This window comes from Lathamus discolor, chromosome 7, assembly GCF_037157495.1.
Source record: "Lathamus discolor isolate bLatDis1 chromosome 7, bLatDis1.hap1, whole genome shotgun sequence".
NCBI lineage: Eukaryota > Metazoa > Chordata > Aves > Psittaciformes > Psittacidae > Lathamus > Lathamus discolor.
Window position 1 is genome coordinate 12,455,927 of NC_088890.1, and position 20,533 is coordinate 12,476,459.

Here is a 20,533-nt window from a genome sequence, read left to right on the forward strand (position 1 = left end):
GCTGAAGTAAAATTCAAGACATTGAAGCTTATCTAAAATTATAACATCTTTGCAACTCTTTCACATGATACAGATTTCTTCTACCACCTTCTTCACACAGCACTGGTTGCCCTCCCATAGTGCAGCATGTGACATGACCATACTTTTTATGCTTCTTTCTATTTGGCTCAAAAATAAAAGTCTGCAAGCAGCAGAACATTACAGTTTTGCTTATCATTTTCCTTCTTGCTCTCTCTCATATACATTATGCTTTCATCAGGAAAAAACAGGTTAAAGGCATGGTGGTGAGAAGGTTTGTAACAGTCCTCACTACTTTGTTTTGTTTTAACTTTCTTCTAGGTTTGCCACAAACACAGTACTTGAGACAGGATATTTCCTTGTTTTGGAGGAGGTGAGACACCAAGCACAGCCTGAATACAAAACACTTGCTAAATCCCTTCTTATTTTCACCTGCATACACTCTTGAAGTGCGCTGCAGATATATTACATCACAGCTTCCCTTTCTCAGTTATGGAAATTGCTGTGGTTTTCCCAAGAAAGCGATGTAGATGTAAAGCCATAGGCAATGAGATTTTGCCAAGTATGAAATATGATTTCACAGAAAGGCTGAAGAACCTCTTTTCTGTGTGGCATATATGCTATACTACTTATAAGAATATAAAATATAAGAATAACAAAATAGACATGCATTACCTAATGCATGTCTACAAAAAAGAAAAATCCCAGTGGCTGGATAATTGAAGAGTTAATCTGTGTAAGCAATATGGTATGGCAAATATTTAACTGCATAATATATACTTCTTGGTGAGAATGATGAATGTGGGGGTTTTGATTAAGACATTTATGTCTTTGTGGGAATATAATGACAGATCCAAGAGTACAAAGTATCTAAAATGGGCATCTAGTCCATCCTTCTGCAACAGAGCAAGACCATCTACACCTAAAACACACCCAAAGGGTCCAAACCTTCACCACAGACTCCCATGGTGTCTATGGCAGCACTATGCTTTTCCCCACAACTAGAACAAATTTTTAATGTCTAACCAACTTTTGCTTTGCTGCAATTGAAGTCTCCTGTATGTTATATTATCCCTGGGAAACTTTGTAAAGACACTTCAGTTCATCTGAAGGCTGTTATGCATTCCCCAGATTCATTCTTTCCTAAATTTAATATATATATCTTTTTTTTTTTTTCTCAAATGGCACATTTTTGATCTCTGTGACTCTCAGTGATGCTTTCTCCTGAGTTGTCTGAGTTAACCCCATCTTTGATGAAGTCCACAATGTACAAGTGGTTATGCTACATGAGGCCTTATCAGTACACAGTAGTCTTACAACAACACTTTTCTTTATACTTTCCAGGATGATTTTTGCTTTTTTTCTGCAAGACTTATATTTCTAAGTGATGTTCAGTTGTGATCCAGTATATCCTCCAGACCAGTCTAACCAGCCTGCGCTTATGAAGCCAACTAGTGCTGCCTGATGAGAACTGCTCTGCACTTGTGCTTACTGAAGCCCATCCTTTTTATTCCAGACCATTTTCCCAATTTGTCAAGATAATTTCTAATTCTCCGACATCTTCCCAAAGGCTGGCAATCCACCCCACTTCAGAGGCATCATTGGTAGCTTCAGCTGCGGTTACCACCTTGGGGTCTGCATCCCTATTGAACAGTTTTCCACTGAAATACAGAACTACAATTTGAGCTACAACCAGCCATGGTTCTGCCTCACATTAATTTTACCTATTTTTTTTTTCTCTAGCTGAGTAATGAAAGTATTATGAGACATAACTTCAAAGGTCCTTAGCTATATATCGTCACTTTAATTAATCATTATATTGTAATAATTATTTCTATTAAACACAGTCTAGGAGCCTCAATCAAGATCAAGCTACCATTAGATCAGATGCTATGATCGTGACAAGATCTTGAGGCTAAATGTACATTTTGTATTGGGCTTGGAGGATTATATGCAATAACCAAATAAATAAACGTTTAAAGTCAAGACAATTTGTGGGCTTGCTTTCTTAGTAGTTCTCTCTCATTCTAATAACAATGGGGATTTTGTGCCTGCTCCAATGTTCCAGGCTACATCTTTCCTTGCAAAGAGAGATTAAAATGTTCAAACAGCCAAGCAATTTCCTAGCTGAATACTTTCATATGCTTGGTAATAATTGCCTGAATCTTTGCCCTCAGACTCCTGTAGGATTAGTAAGTGCAAAATGCAAATATCATTTAGACTGTTATTTAGAAGGCTGGGGTATTGGTTTGAGATCCTCAAATACCAGAAAGAAGAACAGAAAATGTGACACAGTGCAGAAATGAAATCAAAATCCTGATTTGCACACCGCCACTCAATGGGAATGGTTGGCAGTTATTAACTGAGATGTTTTTTCTTCCCTGTTTAATTTTCTCCTCCCTGCATGCATCCTTTGAGAAGAGCCTGTCAGGTGCGAGGAAGCCCTATGTCAGCATAACCTCCCTGAAGCCTACTGAAATTAATGCTTGCTTTCTCCAACTCAAGATCTGCCCTTGAGTGCTCACACAGGAGCTGCTGCAAGAATGATGAACGTTTCCATCTCTGATTAATGATAGTGACATTTTCTGGTTAGAAATTCTAGAAAGAGACTGCTTGGGCTCAGTTTTACCTTCGTACCCTTCATGTGAGGTGACTCGGAATAGAAGGAATACCTGCTACTGACAGTAGGCATCATTATTTACACACATGGAAAATGAATTTAATAGCAAGAGCATTATTTAGGCTATACTGGCATTATCTTCCCTTTTTTTTTTTTAAGTACTTGTTTGTCAATGAGCAAGAACAATTTGCCAGGAAGCTTTTCTCCCTCTAGGGACTGGGGGAAGAAGGGAGTCAATATCCTTAACTGCTTAATTAATGTTATTTCTCTGGTATTTTAGGTTTTGCAGCTCCTGCAATTTCTTTGAAGAATTCAATTTTTACAGCCGAGAAAATGATAGCCAGATTGTTAAAATATTCAGCTACAGTGGAGATGCTCCAAACCATCTGGAATGATTTCTAGGAGTCAGCACTTCCCCCCATTGTAGCTGAAAACTTGCCATGCCCTGGTATCCCCCTCTGCCAAACTTCCAGGAAGGGAAAGAAGACTGTAAGACACAAGGCTGTGGCAAGTGAATGGGGATGATTCATTACATACTGGGAGAAAAGACTTTTCCTAAGCTGAGGAGTAAATACAGAGCAGGTATTTGAAAGTCCCTTTCCTCCTGTCAGGACTCCTTGTGCCCATGGAGTTAGAAGCAGCACAGATTAAAATGAAGCAGTTGGCAGACTCTGGCAGTTTAATACTGCCTGTGATTCTGGGTTTTTTTTTTTTTCACTCTGCAGAGCAGAGTCTGGAGCATTTTTCATTGGTAAAGAGAAAATGTTTTCAGCAGTGCTTCAGGATTCTCATTTTGTAGCTATTTATGGGCAGCATCGCTGAAAGAGTTGCAGTGGGAATGATACTTCTGCAAGTCTTGCTTGTCTCTGCTAAGTCTCACTGGAGGTCTGCTTTGTTGCTGGAAAAGAGCATCTGCACCTGCCTCGTGTGAAGGGCTCACACCTTCAGGGTTTGGGGAGTAGGAGAAGGAAGACAGGAGAATGAAAGCAGAGGAGGCACTGTATGCCTCTGTCTGCACTCTGCAAGATGCCCATTATGAAGGTATCTTGGTTGGCTTAATCTGCCTTCCGGCAGTAACATAAATAAATAACAACCAAATGGATGCACAACCATACCAGGTTCTCTGTTTTGCTAGCCCAGCACAAGCAGCCAGCCCCCACCCCGCTCAGCCACCAGACGTGTGCATGCTCACACACAAGGATGCACCACCCTACACACGTGTATGATACACACAAGTGTAAACCTAAGATTGTTTAACGAATGCTGTTAATATAGCATTGGTCATCCATCCAAGCATGCAGGCTAGCATGAGGTGAGAACGAGTCTTGGATACTCGGTAGGATGACAGAAAGAGTCATATTTCATTTTTTTAGAAAAGCATTTCTTTAAAATTACTAGAAAACAATATTTTTTAAATTTTTTTTTACTTTGTTTCACAAGTTTTCGTGATACTTCTCAGGGGCTACAGAAACTACTCTTAGCTCAAGTTGTCCCTGTACAAAATTAGGGGTGAAAATAGGAGAGAGGTGGCACCATGTTTGCTCACTGCATTTTTACAATCCTCCCTATGCATTCACTTTTGGTGGGAGACAAAGAAAGGAAATTGAGCTAAACGTACCTCTGATCTAGCCCAAAGTAGCTATTTGCACACTCTTGAAGATCAAGATCTTTTTGTCTGACATCCAGATTAATACAAGATGTTTTACCAATATCTCTGCTTTTCTAACATCTTTAGAGTATTGGATCTGCTCACGTATTTGTACTCCTGTCCACCACTTTGTAGAGCCTTCATGGTTCAGAAAAATAAAGGCATTATTTCCTTTCACTTTTTTTTAAAGGTGCTACTTTCTGCAAGCAGCTGAAAACCATAAGCTGGGCCCTTGGCTAATATAAATAGGTAAGTGTAGGTTGAATTTATGCATTATACCGAGTGATATTAGGAAAGACCCTTATTCATTTCCCTTTGACTACCTCTTTGCTCGAAATCAGTAAGTTTAATAAAGTGTACTCAGCACCTTCCACATGAACGTGGAACTCATGCTTTGCTCTCCCCATGGGGTTGCTTGCTGTGCACTGGTATGTTCCTTCATCAGCTGTAGTCACTTGGTCTATCTTCAGTATCTTCCCAAAATTTTCTGTTTCTGGTTCATCCTTGGGCAAGTTTCCAGTGATCTTGACCCAGCTTAGATGAGGAGTTGGGCTAATAGCAAAGAAATAAAAGAAAAATACATATATCAAGTTCAACAGTAGGCTGCTGCAATGCTTCATATTGGCAGAGCTGCTGGACTACATGTGTATATGGTCTGCAGGGTGAAGTTTTCAGAGTCTTTTGAGCCTTTTCAAAACACTGGGGCTATCCTACAGATTATACTATGGACTACAACTAGTCTATACTGCTTCTTGAGTTGAAGGGCCTCTATAAGTAGGTTCTACCCAGCCAACACCTGGCCATGGTGTGAGGCTGCATTCCTTATATGCGTATTGGAATGGGCTGCAGGAGAGGGAACGGAGCTCATTTCATCCTGCTCCAGAAGGGCACTTGAGGACAGACAAGGAGGTAAAGGCTTCATTACAGTGACTTCACTCAGTGCCCTGCCTGGTTAGAAAGGTGGCCAACCGTTGGAGATGGCTGAAAACTCTCTTTACGTTTTTAGAAAGCAAATGGCAGTGACACAGAAATTCAGGACAGACTGTTGTCTGCACATTCCCAGCTGGACTTCACGACCCCGACACCATACACAACGCACATACACAGTGTCATATCTGCTTACTCTTGTGTCCATCTGTTATTGTGGCAAAATGCCCGGGCACAAGCCTCTCAAAGCCCCAGGTACCAAGAAATTATGGGTTTCCACGAGCAGTGAGCACAACTGTGCAAATACCCAATTATTTCCTGCAAGAGTCCTTGCCCTGCTCTTGTGCCGAAGTCAGGCTCTGTGTTGCCTTGGTGTTATAGTGAGGCAATGCCCCCCTGACACTGTCATTACTCAGAATATAAGTCTTCAAAACTGACAGATTGGAAATGTACTTAATTCCTTATTTTGCAGTTGGCTGCCCCTGATCTTAGTTACTTGAAATCTGGCTCAGTCTATCCGCTTCCGTGGTTTGTGGACATTTGGTGGGATGGATTGGCAGAGATATAGGCAAAGCTGATCATTTTTCTGCTGAAAATGGGAATTTTAGCAAATAAAAATATCATTTTATTTTGGTCTAAATGTTGCATTTTTGAAGGGTTCCAATGGAAAAATACTTGCTTGGTGATCAGACGAAGTAATTTGTCTTCTTTCAAAAGTGAGTACTTTAAAAAACACCTTTTGGTTTGAAAAATAATTTATAAAAATATTTCCTGGAAAATTTTGAGTGAAACAAAAACATTTCTTTGTTATTCTTTGTTTGTTTGTTTGTGATTTTATTTTTATTTTTATCTTTTTTTCCCAAAGAAACAGAAAGCTCTTTCTCTTCTTGTATATGACATTAATACTCACATGTGAAAATTCATATTTGCATATTTCAAAGGTGATTTACCTGTAAAGGTCTTTGAAAACACTGTAAGCTCATAGCTGTGGACTTGTGGAGGTTTGCGGGCCTCCAAATTAGCTTGACGGGTAGTGAATTAGACAAGGAAGTGTTGCAACAGGGAACTAAAACTCACTGCAGATACCTGGAGTGAATCCAATAGAGACAAGCAATTCACCTTCTCTCAGAAATGGCAACCAACTGCAGAGGCATAATCTTGCCAGCTTGAATGAGCAATACCCTTTCATGCCCACATAGAAAAACAAAATACCCTAAACATGTTTGTTCAGGCAGACGAATATCCTGATTTTTGAATTTTATAGAGAGGATATAGTTGCTAACCACTGCACTCACAGACCTGCAGCTCTACCATACAGCATGACAAGATGATGATTTAAGCTTCCATTCAACAAAAAGCTCTATCACAAATAAAGCAGAAGCAACTGTGCTTTCATTGTGGTTTAGCGGTTGGAGAGATTTTCGCTTTACCTCTTTCTCTGGTGGCAACTCTTCTGGGGTAGACTATTACATCTACAAGCACACAGTAAAAATTGGAAAGCTGGATTGAGGGCAAAGTGGAGCTTTTGTCTGTCTGAGTTATAGCAGCAAGAGCAAGGGCTCAGAGAGTTATTCACAGCTTCATTGTGAACGCTGCACTTAACATTTATTTAGCCATTCCCTTTCTATATTTACCCTTATTTTGCTGTGTGTTATTACAATAAGGAACAAAATTGTCTTGATTTCTATCACATACCATCTACTTTAACCCTTTCCTATATTTTTACACCAAACACTGAGATATTCTGCCATACTTAGTGCAGCCAGATCCACAATTAGAGATTAATAGTGCCCTAATATAAATACTGATCAGAATAATAAGCTTGACATATCCCTGCAGCACAAAGCACAAGAGGCATGCATAGGCATGGGCCCAAGTAGAAAACACAGGAGTGGAGCTATATTTGGAGGTAGCTTATTACTGTTAGTTCTAGCAGGATCAAAACAGTACAGCTAACTTCAGTCCACTATATTTTTATGTAGCTGCGGACTTTGTTGCTCAACATGCTGTTGTCTGTGAGAACATTATGGAAAGAATATCCTTTTCATGGATATTCTGGATGTTGGTGAGCAGCCCACAGAAAGTGTCCGTGTTCAGAGCCACTTCTAAGCCAGCAACTCCCACTGCAACTGGGGAACTAAAAGAACTCAAGAAGTTTGCTTTTAAAATCCTGAGTCTGACACCTGGAAAAATGGTGAATAATATTTCAACCAAAACAGAATTGGGAAACCTAGACAAGAAACAGGTTGTAAGCCAAAGCACAGAAGCTGAATTCTGATATTTAGTTTCTCAACATATCAAATGTTGCACTACTCAAAAATGTTCAATAATAGTGGGGTTTTTTTTTTAAATAAAATAGCAAAAAAAAAAAAAAAAAGAAAGAAAAAAAAGATAGTACTTACCAGGGTATTATTTTAATTACTTATTTATAAGTTATAGCAAAAAAAAAAAAAATACACAAATGTTGCATGCTAGCTCTGTGCTCCTTTACAAGGAGTATGCATACTTCAGGAAAACCCTGCATAGAGGTCCAATTTAAAACTGTACAGGCAGGCAGGTATATTCATTTGTAGTTGTATAATTCTTAATATAGATTTTCCTTTGCTTAATACTGTTTCAAAAGATTTGTGCAGTATTGCACATTACTCACAGCCCTTCAGCAATACATTCCAGTAGCAGGACACCTCCCTTGATGACAGTGACTGATGAGCTACTGCCAGCAGATTCAGGAGGGATCAGCAGTCTGGGCTTTCTTTCCTTGATAAAATTTGCTAAAAAATAAAATAAAATAAAATAAAAGTTAGGTATGAAATCTTAGAGCCTTTGTTTATCCTTCAATATGCCACAAGCATTACTTTCGTCAAAAGGTTTTGGACATCAATTTGTCAATTTTCTGTTTTTACTTATACATTTTGAGAATAATCCAGGATTTGCCTGTTTCTCCTGTTAACAGTCAGTAGATAGCTACAGTAATAATAACAGGCAGCAGTACTGGCAAAGCCCCTTCTCCCAGAGTTTCATGTCCTGCTTCCCAAGCACTGGCCCTTTCTATCCTACACCTCAAGCCAGACTTGGTAATCTGTTCTTCTTAATTGCTGTTCTTCTAGTGCATACCATCTTTCCTAGCAGATTTTTTCTGCATTAACTGTATCATATTTTGATCTAAGATGAAACCCCATCTTTTCTGACTTGAATATCCCATAGAAATGTCATTCTTGCTATGATTATTAAATTTACAGTAATGGAAATACAATTTGTAAAGAAGACTGTTAAAATAATAAAACAAGATTGACCTGCATTTGATTTCAATGCACCATTTGTTCCAGCCTGCCAAACAATGGTTTCATGATGAAATATGCAAAATTAAATGGCTATCTAGTTATCACTATAATAACAATTAGCACAGTAATGAATAAGTCCCCAAATGATACTACTTCTTCAAAAAATAGTCAGTTACGGATGGACTGGTAAAAGATCACATGTATCTCTCTGAACCATTTTCTAATGTGGGGTTTTTTTCCTTCACTTGCTTTGTATCTCTACAAATCTGTGTCACAAGTGCTTCGAGCTGCAGCAAAACACTTTGGTGCCTCTGGATATGCTCACACGTTTTCCATCTGCCCTCCACCTTCCACTGCCAAAGGCAGGCAGTGCCCCTTCCCCACCAGCAACAGGAGTTCAGATATCTCTCCAAGGGAAAAAAAAAAAAAAAAAAAAAAAAGATTTTTGAGTATCTGTCACTCTGCACCAGCCCTGCTGGTTCTGCTCACAAGGCTTAGTCTCCGTTGGTCTGTTCCGTGCTTCGTTATCCATCAGGAAACGCTGGAGGAGAACACTCTTTTCAAAAACTTCAGTGCTTGTTCAGCAAAATGAGGTCTTTCAAGAGTTTCAAATTGGGAATTTCAAAACACAGAGATGCTCAAAAGCAATGTAACCAAATAAATCAGAGGCAATAGCTACATACAAAAGCCAGAACTCTCATTTTTTCCTTTTTGAAACAATATTAGCTCAGTGGAGAATTGCAGGAAGAGCTGCTAGCTGCCTACTGACTTGTCCACATTGCCTGTATGATCAGGCAGAATATATTCAGGATATTGTTCCACAAAGAGGGGAATTCAAAGCAAGGGAAGATGTGACTCCCCAGGATAAGAAGTGCTGTGGTGAGACAGGGCAATACATGGCCAAGAGAACCACTTCTCATATAACACCAGGTAGAGCTATAGATGGTGACAATTAACACAGAGCACCTAAATCTCTGTAAATCCACACCTTAAGCTCACCCTGAAGTAATGCAGCACCAGGGTGACCTTTGAGACATGCATTCATGGTTTCAAACTGTGGGTACCCAACACCAGAGTCTTCTTAACTGTTCCTGCTCTGAACTGATAATACAAGAAACACAGGACTTCAGCCTTCTTACTCACAGCACGTTATGAAATGTGAATGTTCTTTCCTCAAGTAAGAAAGGTACCTCTTTGTTAAAAGCACTTCAGATTTCTGTCACAAAGTACAAGATGAGCAAATTGTACTCCATGGACCATTTAAATCCGTCCCCATCGCAATAAAGAGGCTTTTGTGATTTTCTTTTTCTTGTTTCCTGAGCAGCAGCTCACATTTAATCTCAGATGGTAGATTCTCTGTTTAAAGGCTAAATAACAGATGTATTTAACTCACCCTTAGTAACCGCAGCGTTAGGTGAGCCTGAGTCATTAGCATGCTTAACTGAAATAAATAAAAGTGACAACCAAACACAAACATGCATAATTGATACAGAAACAAAAGAAACAATAAATCAACCAAAACAAAACCATGCCCCCCTATTTCTGCCATAAAAGAAAGAAACAAAGGAAAGCATGAAGTAAAGCAACAGATGAACAATAAATTTATGAAAATACAAAGAAAATTCTTCAAATATATGAATTATTCTGCAAAATACTTCATGGATGGTATAATTATCATTTCATCTTAGCTACCTACTACCATAATAAATAAAAGCATTAATCCCTAAGTAACCACTATTAAGAATTTTTATATCTTTATATATCTCTTTATTCTTACTGCTCAGCTTTTTTCTATGTATTTTCTTAAATACAGTCCCTCACCTGGGATTTGTCAGAGTGGTGTGGGCAGTCTCAAGCTGAATTTACAAAACCATTTAGGTGTGTGCATGTGTGTGGGACTGGACCCATTAGAAAATCCACAGAGAGCAACATTTCATTCTGATATTTTTCTCACAATTATTACCCCAAGATATGGCTTAAGCAAGTATTAAGAGATACAAAGCCACATTAATTCTTTATCTTTTTTATCCCAACAAGAAAACTCTCAAAATCATATATTAAATATTAGGCTTTCATTCATGAAGAAAAATCTCCTTGGCTTTCTGGACCACATAAGCCCAAAAGGTCAGAAGTATTAGTGAAACAGAAGACTGATATTAAGGGCACAGGCAGACTCAGCAAGTAGTAGAGGTGCTACCGGAAACTATTATAGCCAAAAGAGATTCAAGCAAAGGAGGATGGATCTCCAGCTGGTATAAGCTGCCTTAGTTCCACCAGCTTCTGTTGAGCTTTGCTGATTTTGCAGCTGAGAGTGTGCCCTAAAAGGCTGCTTTTGTTGTCTTTTTTTCCCTTGGATATTTTCATTCTTTTCCTCTGTTTCCAACACTGATATCTGTACAGCCTATACATTCAATAGCTTTAAGCAGCTTGAATTAGCAGTTTGATACCACAGCAGGTGGGTATACACCGAATAAATGCATGCGTATGACAGTGGAACAGAAAACCCCATATGCCCCAGTAAGACTCAGGGGCCGCACCTGAAACCATCTTTTGCATAAGACCCTTAAAGACTGCAGGAATAAAGAGATGTTAAGATAAATAAACAAATACAATTAGAATCATAGAATCACAGAATAATTAGGGTTGGAAAGGACCGTAAGACCATCTACAACCCCCCTGCCATGGGCAGAGACACCTCACACTAAACCATGTCACCCAGGTACAATTCAAATACAATTCAGTGTTCCCTACACAACATTTCATTAAGGAAATGGAAAATGCCTTCTGTGTCACTACTGATGCTCAGGGAAGTTTGCAAACACCTGGCAAGCACTGTCCCTCCTAACCACATTACTGCACCCAGACCAACCCCGGCTGGCACCCAAGGAGGATATGGCCACAGAAAGTCCTCAAGACTCAGTGAAGCCCATCCATTGGTGACTGCAAGAGAAGCAGTTTTCCCTAATGCATCACCGGCTTTCACTGGAGGGAGAATAGGAATAAAAATGTGGCCCTTTGGGCCCAAACAGCTTGCAAACAGCATTTATCGGTTGAATTTAGCCCTTAGAGTAAGGTTTATAACGCAAGAATAAGCACAGTAACATGCATTTTCTTCAGAGAATCACATCATAGACACAGGGCACACATCTGCATTTGCTGATGCCTGCGGAGTCAGAAAAAAACAACAGAAAACAAGAAACTACTCATCCACAGACTTACAACGGGAAACCTTCAGCGTCATTGGCATTTTCTGTACAATCGTCCTCAGTCTTGGAAATGCTGCAAAGCAACAGTAATCACTCCGACTGTCATTTTCTTCCACATTCGCAAAGTAGAGATCTCCCTTAAGGCTCATGGAGACCCTTTCATCTTGTGGAATGTGCTGCAAATCTAGCAAGAAAAAATAATTGTGATATGGTAATGGTGCTGCTATGTTTCACCAATATGACTACTAATGCTCCCCTGTCTTACGCTTGCTTCCACATACAGAATGTAACTGATGCAAAAGAGGCGGAAGACCCAGCATAACAAACAGGTTATTTACCAAGATTCAGCATACAACTGATAATAGAGAATAAATATTTTATATAAAATATGTATCTTATATAATATATGAAAAATAATTTATAATTAAATTTGATAATTAAAAAATACTCAGTACAATATTCCTGCTTAGGTGAAAGGAAATGTCCTGCACCTTTCCCAGGAAAAAAGGCCTATAATGATTATATGCACATCACCATTTACAGATGTCCGCCATGGCCAGCCTCCCAAACACTTTGCCCTTCTATAACTACAGATTACAGCAGGGAAGTGTTAGTGTGAACTAAGGTTGTTGTGTTGTCTCGTCGATCCAGCCAAATACAGGTCTGTGCTAAATATGCGCATCAGGAGTAGAGAGGCTGCCTTATAAGATCAGAGGTTTAATCTGGCACCCTGTCTCTGCAAATACTTGGCCAGCATCAGAAACAAACTCTTCATGTCATGATGGCAATTCCAGTTACTTTGCTTCCCAAGAGCCAGAATTTGCCACAGAACACAAGTGCCGAAAAATAATGGCACAGAAACCTGCAAGGACCTAATTATACATACCTGGCAGATTTTTTTCTTAGTATCATAAATCAACCACTGGTTTATGAAAAAAATAAAATAGTAATGATAGAAATAATATATTGACACATTTTATCATCTCTACTTTAAATTCAGTAATCCTCATTACTGGTAAACTCATTTGCGTAAGATTTCTGATGTCTCATATTTAATAATATGTTGTGTCAATGTATCCTACAATGTAGCTTTGCGCTATGTAAAAACATATCCCCATTCTCCATTTTTCAATTTTGTTTTTCAGTATCTAGATCTTTTCCCTAAGCACTTGCACAATTACCATTCCCATCAATTATGAATCTGTAATGCTCTAGAAGACAAATGTTTTAAACCTCCTCATATGAATCATGTTAAAATTGTTTACTTACCAATATTCATCCAATAGATATGCAAAGGTGGGATGCCTTTTGGGGGGTTACAGCGCAAAATCACAGAATCACCGTGCTCCACATCAAGAGGTTCAATTTTTTCTTTTGGGAATTTTGGTACACCTGCACAGAAACAAAGAAGTTCCTCTTTTATTGTTACCTTTTGAAATTTTGTCCTTTGCTTCCCCCTTAATAGAGTTCTTAATAATATATTTACCTTAGCATCATCCTTTGCATTATCTGTCTTTAGTTACTACTATTGTTTACAAGGTGATACAGAGTAATAATGCATTTACTAAAAGTAAGAAATCTCTGCTGCATCTTCATACATAAAGTGCACAGGTTGCAGTGTTGAAAGCCAGGCAACTGAACTGTGAGGTTGTAACACTTGTCTGCGATGCCCATGGGCTTTGCTTATGCTTTATTTTATTTTTATTTATTTGCTTTACTGCCCTGCGGAGAAGGACTTGGGGCTGCTGGTCGATGAGAAAATGAACGTGAGCCGGCTTCAGTGTGTGCTCACAGCCCAGAAAGCCAACCATATCCTGGGCTGCATCAAAAGGAGCGTGACCAGCAGGTCGAAGGAGGTGATCCTGCCCCTCTACTCTGCTCTTGTGAGACCTCACCTGGAGCATTGTGTGCAGTTCTGGTGTCCTCAACATAAAAAGGACATGGAACTGCTGGAACAAGTCCAGAGGAGGCCACGAGGATGATCAGGGGACTGGAGCTCCTCCCGTATGAAGACAGGCTGAGGAAGTTGGGGCTGTTCAGCCTGGAGAAGAGAAGCAGCCTTCCAGTACCTGAAGGGGGCCTATAGGGATGCTGGGGAGGGACTCTTCATCAGGGACTGTAGTGACAGAACAAGGGGTAACGGGTTAAAACTTAAACAGGGGAAGTTTAGATTGGATATAAGGAGGAAATTCTTTCCTGTTAGGGTGGTGAGGCACTGGAATGGGTTGCCCAGGGAAGTTGTGAGTGCTCCATCCCTGGTGGTGTTCAAGGCCAGGTTGGATGAAGCCTTGTGTGGGATGGTTTAGTGTGAGGTGTCCCTGCCCATGGCAGGGGGGTTGGAACTAGATGATCTTGAGGTCCTTTCCAACCCTAACTATTCTATGATTCTATGATTCTATTTTAATTCATTTATTTTCAAATGCTTTCTATAGCTCCTTTGTGTGCACTGTCTGGAAGGGACAACTAAAAGCCAAACAGAATTGCAGCCTGAGGTTAAAACTGGCATAGAGGACTATGCATTTATAGGTCCTGGGCTGCTCCCAGGGGATCAGAAATCAGTCTGAAAGTGCTGTATGTTCTGGGAAGTCTTGGGTTAAAAAGTGGATCCAAAGAAAGAACCACAAATCAATGCAGATGAGGACAGACATTAGGCAGCTATTCAGCCTTGTGCCTGGAGTGGTCCCAGTTATCCACTTCCAGTATCAGATGAAGCAGAAGACTGGTCTAAAGACTGTATGGCCTCATCCTCTGAGGTGTAAAACATCTGCTGTGCAGAGGCAGACTTTCTCAGCAAGCCTGTCCTTCGGGATGCAGAGACAGGCTTTGCATGAAAGAACACATAGGGTACACGAGGGCTCCGCTATTTGGGCTTAAATATGTGTCAAGGAATTGTTCAAACAGCCAGAACATCATCACCGATGCCAGCAGGCTGTCCAAAGCCTGAACCACGCTTGGCAAACCAGGGCAACCTGGCCAGTCTTGCCAGCCCAAAATGCTATTGGAGCACATCAAAGAGAGGAAGCAGAGCTGGGCTGGAGCCCACACCAAGCCAAGGACTGGGAAGCTGCAGCTCAGAGATTATTGCAACAAAATCAGTTTGTGAAAAGTAACCACTCCTTAAACAAATTTAGCTAAGACAGTTTCAGGGCAGACGTTGTCTTCTGCTTTCATTTTAGGCAAGTTCAAACCAGCAAAAGTTTCAGTTCAGGCAACCCCATAAAACAGCAAAATTAACAGGGATTAAACAGCAAAGATGAATGAAAGCATCCCAGCTGTGCGGAGTCAATCTGGCACAAAAAATATTGCCATCCTGATGTTCAAGTCATGACAGGGAACTCTGATAGCGAATAAACAATTTGAAACATCAGTGGTCCAGTGGCTCTGCAGGATATCTGCAGTGTCACATTGCAGGAGTCACAATGAAGGAGGAAGGTGAGAAATGCAGAGCCAGAACTCTCTCTGAGGAGACTATACATTGTAGGATTAGTAAACATAAAAGAAGCAGCCACTCTAATGCTGATTGCCTGAATACAGATTGTGCATAGATTTTATCTCCAGGAGGATTATTAATGCATTATGAATTCTTAGGAGAGGCAAAATGTAGCTAATGAGCATTACTCACTCTGTAGGTGAAGTTTCAGATAACAAAGGGAATATATGTTCAAATCCCAAATGTCCTCCACCTTGAACAAGTACTCAAACCACAGGTGGTCAGGCCTTCTGGGTTATTCCATGCTGTTTTGCTTCATTTAGTACATTGTGAAAAACATTGAAAAACTTTTATTTTTCCTCTCAATGCATAACTTTGAATGTTTTGAACCCTTTAAGTTTTGGAAGAGAGGAAAACTCGACTTTCATGATAAGCTGCTGGGCCAGACCTTCTGACAAGCATATTTTCATGCTGGGGTGCAACAGTGTCAAAGACTAAAAAAATAACTGCTTCTGAATTCGTCATGAGGAGATTTATTAAAATGAAGAATCTACTCTCACATTAGGCTTTGGCTCTTGCACATTAGTCTTCAGCATGTATATGTATTTTTTTCAGTGTTCCTCTGTTTTAATTAGTGGACATTCCAGAACCAATCAATACTGATTTGTGGCTGATTGCAGAAACTATCACACCTAAAATAAGCTGGAAAGTATCATACAAGATTAATTGTGTCATAAAAGTATTTAATACTGTATGGAGTTATCAATGCAGCACATGGACACTGTAAAATCTACAGCTAATTGATCTCTTTGCAGCGATACCATTAAAACTGTCATGTCAATCTTTTATGCAATTCTCCACACACAGATATAATGACAGGGGACAGAGAATCCAGCGTAGCTCCAAGTGCTACCTCTCACATACCCATAATACAGGGGAGAACAACACTATTTAATGACTCTGAGCAAGGCTTGCTGAAGTGCCAACAGGACACTTGTCTCACAACATAAGCGATCGAGTGGCATGTATGAAACAGCCTCAGGGAAGATGAGAAACTGCACACCTGGCTTCTGTTATGGAAACATCTTCTAAAGGCCCACCGTGACATATAAAGCTCTCAAAACAGTTTTGGGAAATGCTTTGCTGCCCAAGTGTTATTTCTTGACAAGGCTGTACAGCGCTCAGAAAACAGAATTACAGTGCTTTGAAAGTGTGTAAACCATGGAAATGGAAGATTATCAGTGTCCAGAGGTATTTGTGTAAGGAACCAGGCTCTGTTTAATCCCTGGGGTGACTCAAAGTTTAATGACTGAACTGTGCTTGAGATTAGGCTGAAATACCATTGGCAAATTAGGTTGGCTAAGAGAAATATCAGAAAGGAGGCTGGGTCACTCTCTCCTACTTCTGATCTGTTCAGAATATGCAGTATCTCAACAAAAAGCAAACAGAAGGGAGACCAATACCATATAAAAATCTAAATTTAAATTAGCAGGATGAATTCAGAAATGTAGCAACCACAGCTGCAGTACTCCAGTCCCCAGCAGGGTGGCTTCAGGTTTACTCAGGTACCTATAACCACACTTCTGTTCTACAGCTTAGCTTTTGTCTTACTGCTGACTACAATGACTTCACACAACTATAACGATTTCCACTATGACAAGAATAGAGCCCACTTAATCTGTTATTTTATGTGTTTCTGTGCGAAGTGTTAAGAAATCAAACTGAAGGAAAAGGGTTTCTCCATGTAACTGCAGAAGTTCTTGAGGCCCTTGTGTCTGTTTTCTACCGGTACCTAATGTAAAATTGGAGTCAAGTCATTATGGCAAATCAGCAATTAGCAAATTGGCTAACATATACTGGGTCTGGTTTTATACCCTGGTCTGTGGGGGCTGCTGGAGAAGTGTCCTGAGCAAGATGGAGGCTTAGCTTCTCCCATCATGGATGTTCTTAAATTATTCCATACAGATAAATATTTAAAGGATGTAAGAATGAGGGAAAGTGGAAACAGTCAAGATATTTCTGTAACCTGGAAATTCCCAGCTCCTCAGGCACTTTAATTAGCTGACAGTTTGTTATACAGATCTATATGTTGTCCAGTGAACAGCCCAACGCCTCAAAGAATCTTAAACATGACTTACAGTCACTGATTGCATCCGTTGTACTGAATACAACTTGGGCAGCTTCCAGTACTCATCTCAATGGATCAATTGGTATTCTGACGCATGTAGTATAAGTAGTAGTTAAAACTGTAGTTTTCATTGCAGCCTTTGAACTGTTTATGAGATATGATCCTCCTTATTTGTGGACTTTTTAATTGCTGCATTAAATTGAAAAAGTTAGGAAAATCTGGCTGTCAGGAAGACCAAATGGCCGTCAGTCCATTTGCTCTCAAAGAAGCTTTTATGATGGCTTTTTTTTCTGTGTAAATCTCTACCGCCCTTTCCAAAATTATGGTCACTGGCAAAAATCAGAGTGATACCACTGATTTAGATGGTCAGAAAAGTTGTCAAAAGCATAGGACACTGATTTAGGAGGCAAAAGGTTTCAATTTTCTTTCCATCATCTGCACATTCCCAGAGAGTTACTCTCTTTTGTTTTCTCTTTCATAAATGCTATACTTGAAAACCTTCACAAAACTTCCTATTTTAGAATCAGTTCAATATTTTTTAATGATTTCACAATATTCACATCTGGGTTTGTTTCGTTTTTTGGTTTTTGTTTTTTTTTTTTTTATATTATCACAGGTTTTGCTTTCTCTGGGAATTCTAGAACTAGCATCACTGGCATAGCACTGCCTGCCACTGCACAATTTTATGTTTACGCTGTTTCTGTTCTCAGATCTTTGGTCTTTTGGAGCAGTAGCTTTAGAAATACTGAGCATAAATCTTGATGCAGTCTACCATGAAAAGTCTTTTGCACTGCAGTTAATTAAAGAAGTTTAAACTGTACTTCTCCTTCCTCTGGCATTGAGCCTACTCAGTAATTCAAGCAACAGATTCCCTAAATACAGGAGAAGGGTAGCTGAAGTCTGTGTTCTCATCATTTAAATTCATTTTCTTGCTGCATGTATCTTGTAACAATCTGGACTTTTTAAACGATACAAACGTATAGAGATTCTCAGGCCCCACTCTTCTCCACGCTCCTTAATGTCAACGTATATAGGGGAGGTGTGGTGTTTTCATTATGTAGGTAAAATTTAATGATCATTTCTACTGACATTTCTATTGCTTTCCTGGAATGATTACTGTGAGTAAACAGTCTTTTGTTCTCCTTTTCAGCAGCTGCCTTACAGACCCAGTATTCTATTTCTCCAGCGTAATTTATGAGAAAAACCTGGCCTAATCTGACTTGCTGTTTTCTTCACTTCATTGGCATAGTGACTTGCCAAGTAGCTTACATTTTACTTGAATACAGCTGGCAAAGCACAGCCACCTTTGCATCATTACCATGAATGCATGTAGTGATCTCACATGTACCAGTCTCTGCTTCAAAACTTGTGGGTGAATAGAGGTAATTTATCCCAAATCCTTCTGTGTCAGTGATTGCCTAATTTACAGTAGATCTATGCATCAGCAGCTCTCTTTCACTTGAGCACAGTTATAGACTATCCAGCAGTTTAAAAAATCAAAGGTGTCTTCTATTACCCTCTGAAATCCGCTTTAATTTGTAACATCTACATTGCACCATTAAATGAAAGATTTCATGGCAGGAAAGTATGAATAAAAGTAAATGCGTCTTAAAAGCTGTGGAAGTTGGGTAAATCCCTCTAATATTTTATCTATACCATGTATTTACTTTCTGGATTCAGCACTTTGCATATACTGGCACTAAAATTCCTCTCGCATTTGATAACAACCATTCTTATACCTTCTCAGTTAACTTGTTACTAACTACCCCCAGTATATTTAATATCTACTCAAGCTAGTATAAACAATATTTCATCAAAAGCAAAAATTATCTGCTCTGAGTATAGACACATTAGTCTCAGGTACAGACATCAACTTGTTCTTGTTTTCCAATTTTAAGGATCTTTTTCAGTTCAGGAGCAAAGAGGTCCACAATATTCTGCTGCTGGAGGTGACATACCTTCACTGAAACACTACACTGATGTCTTGAACTGCTCTGAATATTAATGAGTCTGAGAACCTTTGTTTAAAAGAAGTTTTATTAACTCCACTTCCCTGATCAGAATACAAAGGGAATAATTCTGTCCTGTCTAAAGCCCTAAGTGCATCACTTTCCTGTTCCTGCACAAAACTCCAGCTGACATCAGCTGCACTGTCCTACCTGTGCAGCCACCTTCTAGCATTAGTTTAATAAACTTCATCTTACTGTCTTAAAACTTCATGCAATCCTGTACTCCAGAATGCTATTCCCTTAAAGCAACTGCAAGTTGGTAGAGACTATATAGCAAGACATGTAATCTCGGTAATTCCTCACCAAACACCAAGCTATTGCATTAGGGAATACTATGCAATGCAGTGCAATATGAAATAAATTTCGCAAAGAAAAATAAATCCATAAAATCATCTGGAAGGAAAATAAATTATATCTTTCAAAAGAAGCACTCATAAAGATACATTTACATGGCATCCTTAGCAGGGCCCCTCTCCCAGGAACTCTCCCAGCCCCTGAGACATGCCTTATTTTCAGCATGACCACAGTGCCATGACTCTCCCACCCTCAGCTACTATGCCTAGAATGCTTCTCAGGGATATTTTTTATAAAAAATACATGACAAAAATGTTTATGCATGTTTCTCATAGCCCATTTCATCTGCACTGACATGCTGGAAACATTTTTTGTAGCTAGGTAGACCTTTCCTGACACTTCAAAGGCTAAGAAGATTGTGGAGACATCCCCTGCCATGTGAACACGGCAATTCCACATGCGCACAGTGCTTTCAGGTGACTTGACAACAAAACACTGCAGGAACCTGGAAACGCAGGATCTAGTCTGAAAACCCCACTGCACTGCTGATTCTCTTCTTTCTCCATGCCACCTAGCTCCATCATAAAGCCTACTCCATGTTCCACCCTACTCCACTGTGGAGCCAGAGAATTTTCTTGTCCTTTCCACTTCCATTAGGAAGGTTCTGCTTCAAATTTTCTTCTTCTTTCATGTATTTCAACCCTGAATTTAAGAGCAATTGTGTGTTCATCCTCCTATGTCATTTCCAGACTTCAAGTGCTTAAACATATTGGTACGAAGTTAGTTGCAGCAATGTCGTCCTTATCAGAACCTTGAGCTTCATATAAGTAAATTTCATGCTACTTCTGTAAACCTGGTCCTTAAAATCACCCATTCCCTCTTCTGCCCTCCCTCTGTGCTAAGGATGGAAGGACAGGTTTCTAGGATCGGCAATTTTCCCTACTATATTTTTGAGCTCATTTTCCATTCAGT

The 20,533-nt window shown here is 39.6% G+C and overlaps 1 protein-coding gene across 8 annotated transcripts in view; it reads right to left on the minus strand.

The window, feature by feature from the left end:
• The window catches only part of CHL1 (cell adhesion molecule L1 like), a 158,671-nt gene that overhangs the window by 33,260 nt on the left and 104,878 nt on the right, over nt 1–20,533 (minus strand). For all 8 annotated transcript variants that reach the window (XM_065687216.1, XM_065687224.1, XM_065687220.1 and 5 more), the window contains 5 exons: nt 12,970–13,092; nt 11,714–11,884; nt 9,888–9,935; nt 7,864–7,984; nt 4,654–4,838 (listed from right to left, as the gene is read on the minus strand). In XM_065687216.1, the coding sequence (XP_065543288.1) occupies nt 4,654–4,838; nt 7,864–7,984; nt 9,888–9,935; nt 11,714–11,884; nt 12,970–13,092 (648 nt within the window). The remainder of the gene's footprint in view (nt 1–4,653; nt 4,839–7,863; nt 7,985–9,887; nt 9,936–11,713; nt 11,885–12,969; nt 13,093–20,533) is intronic.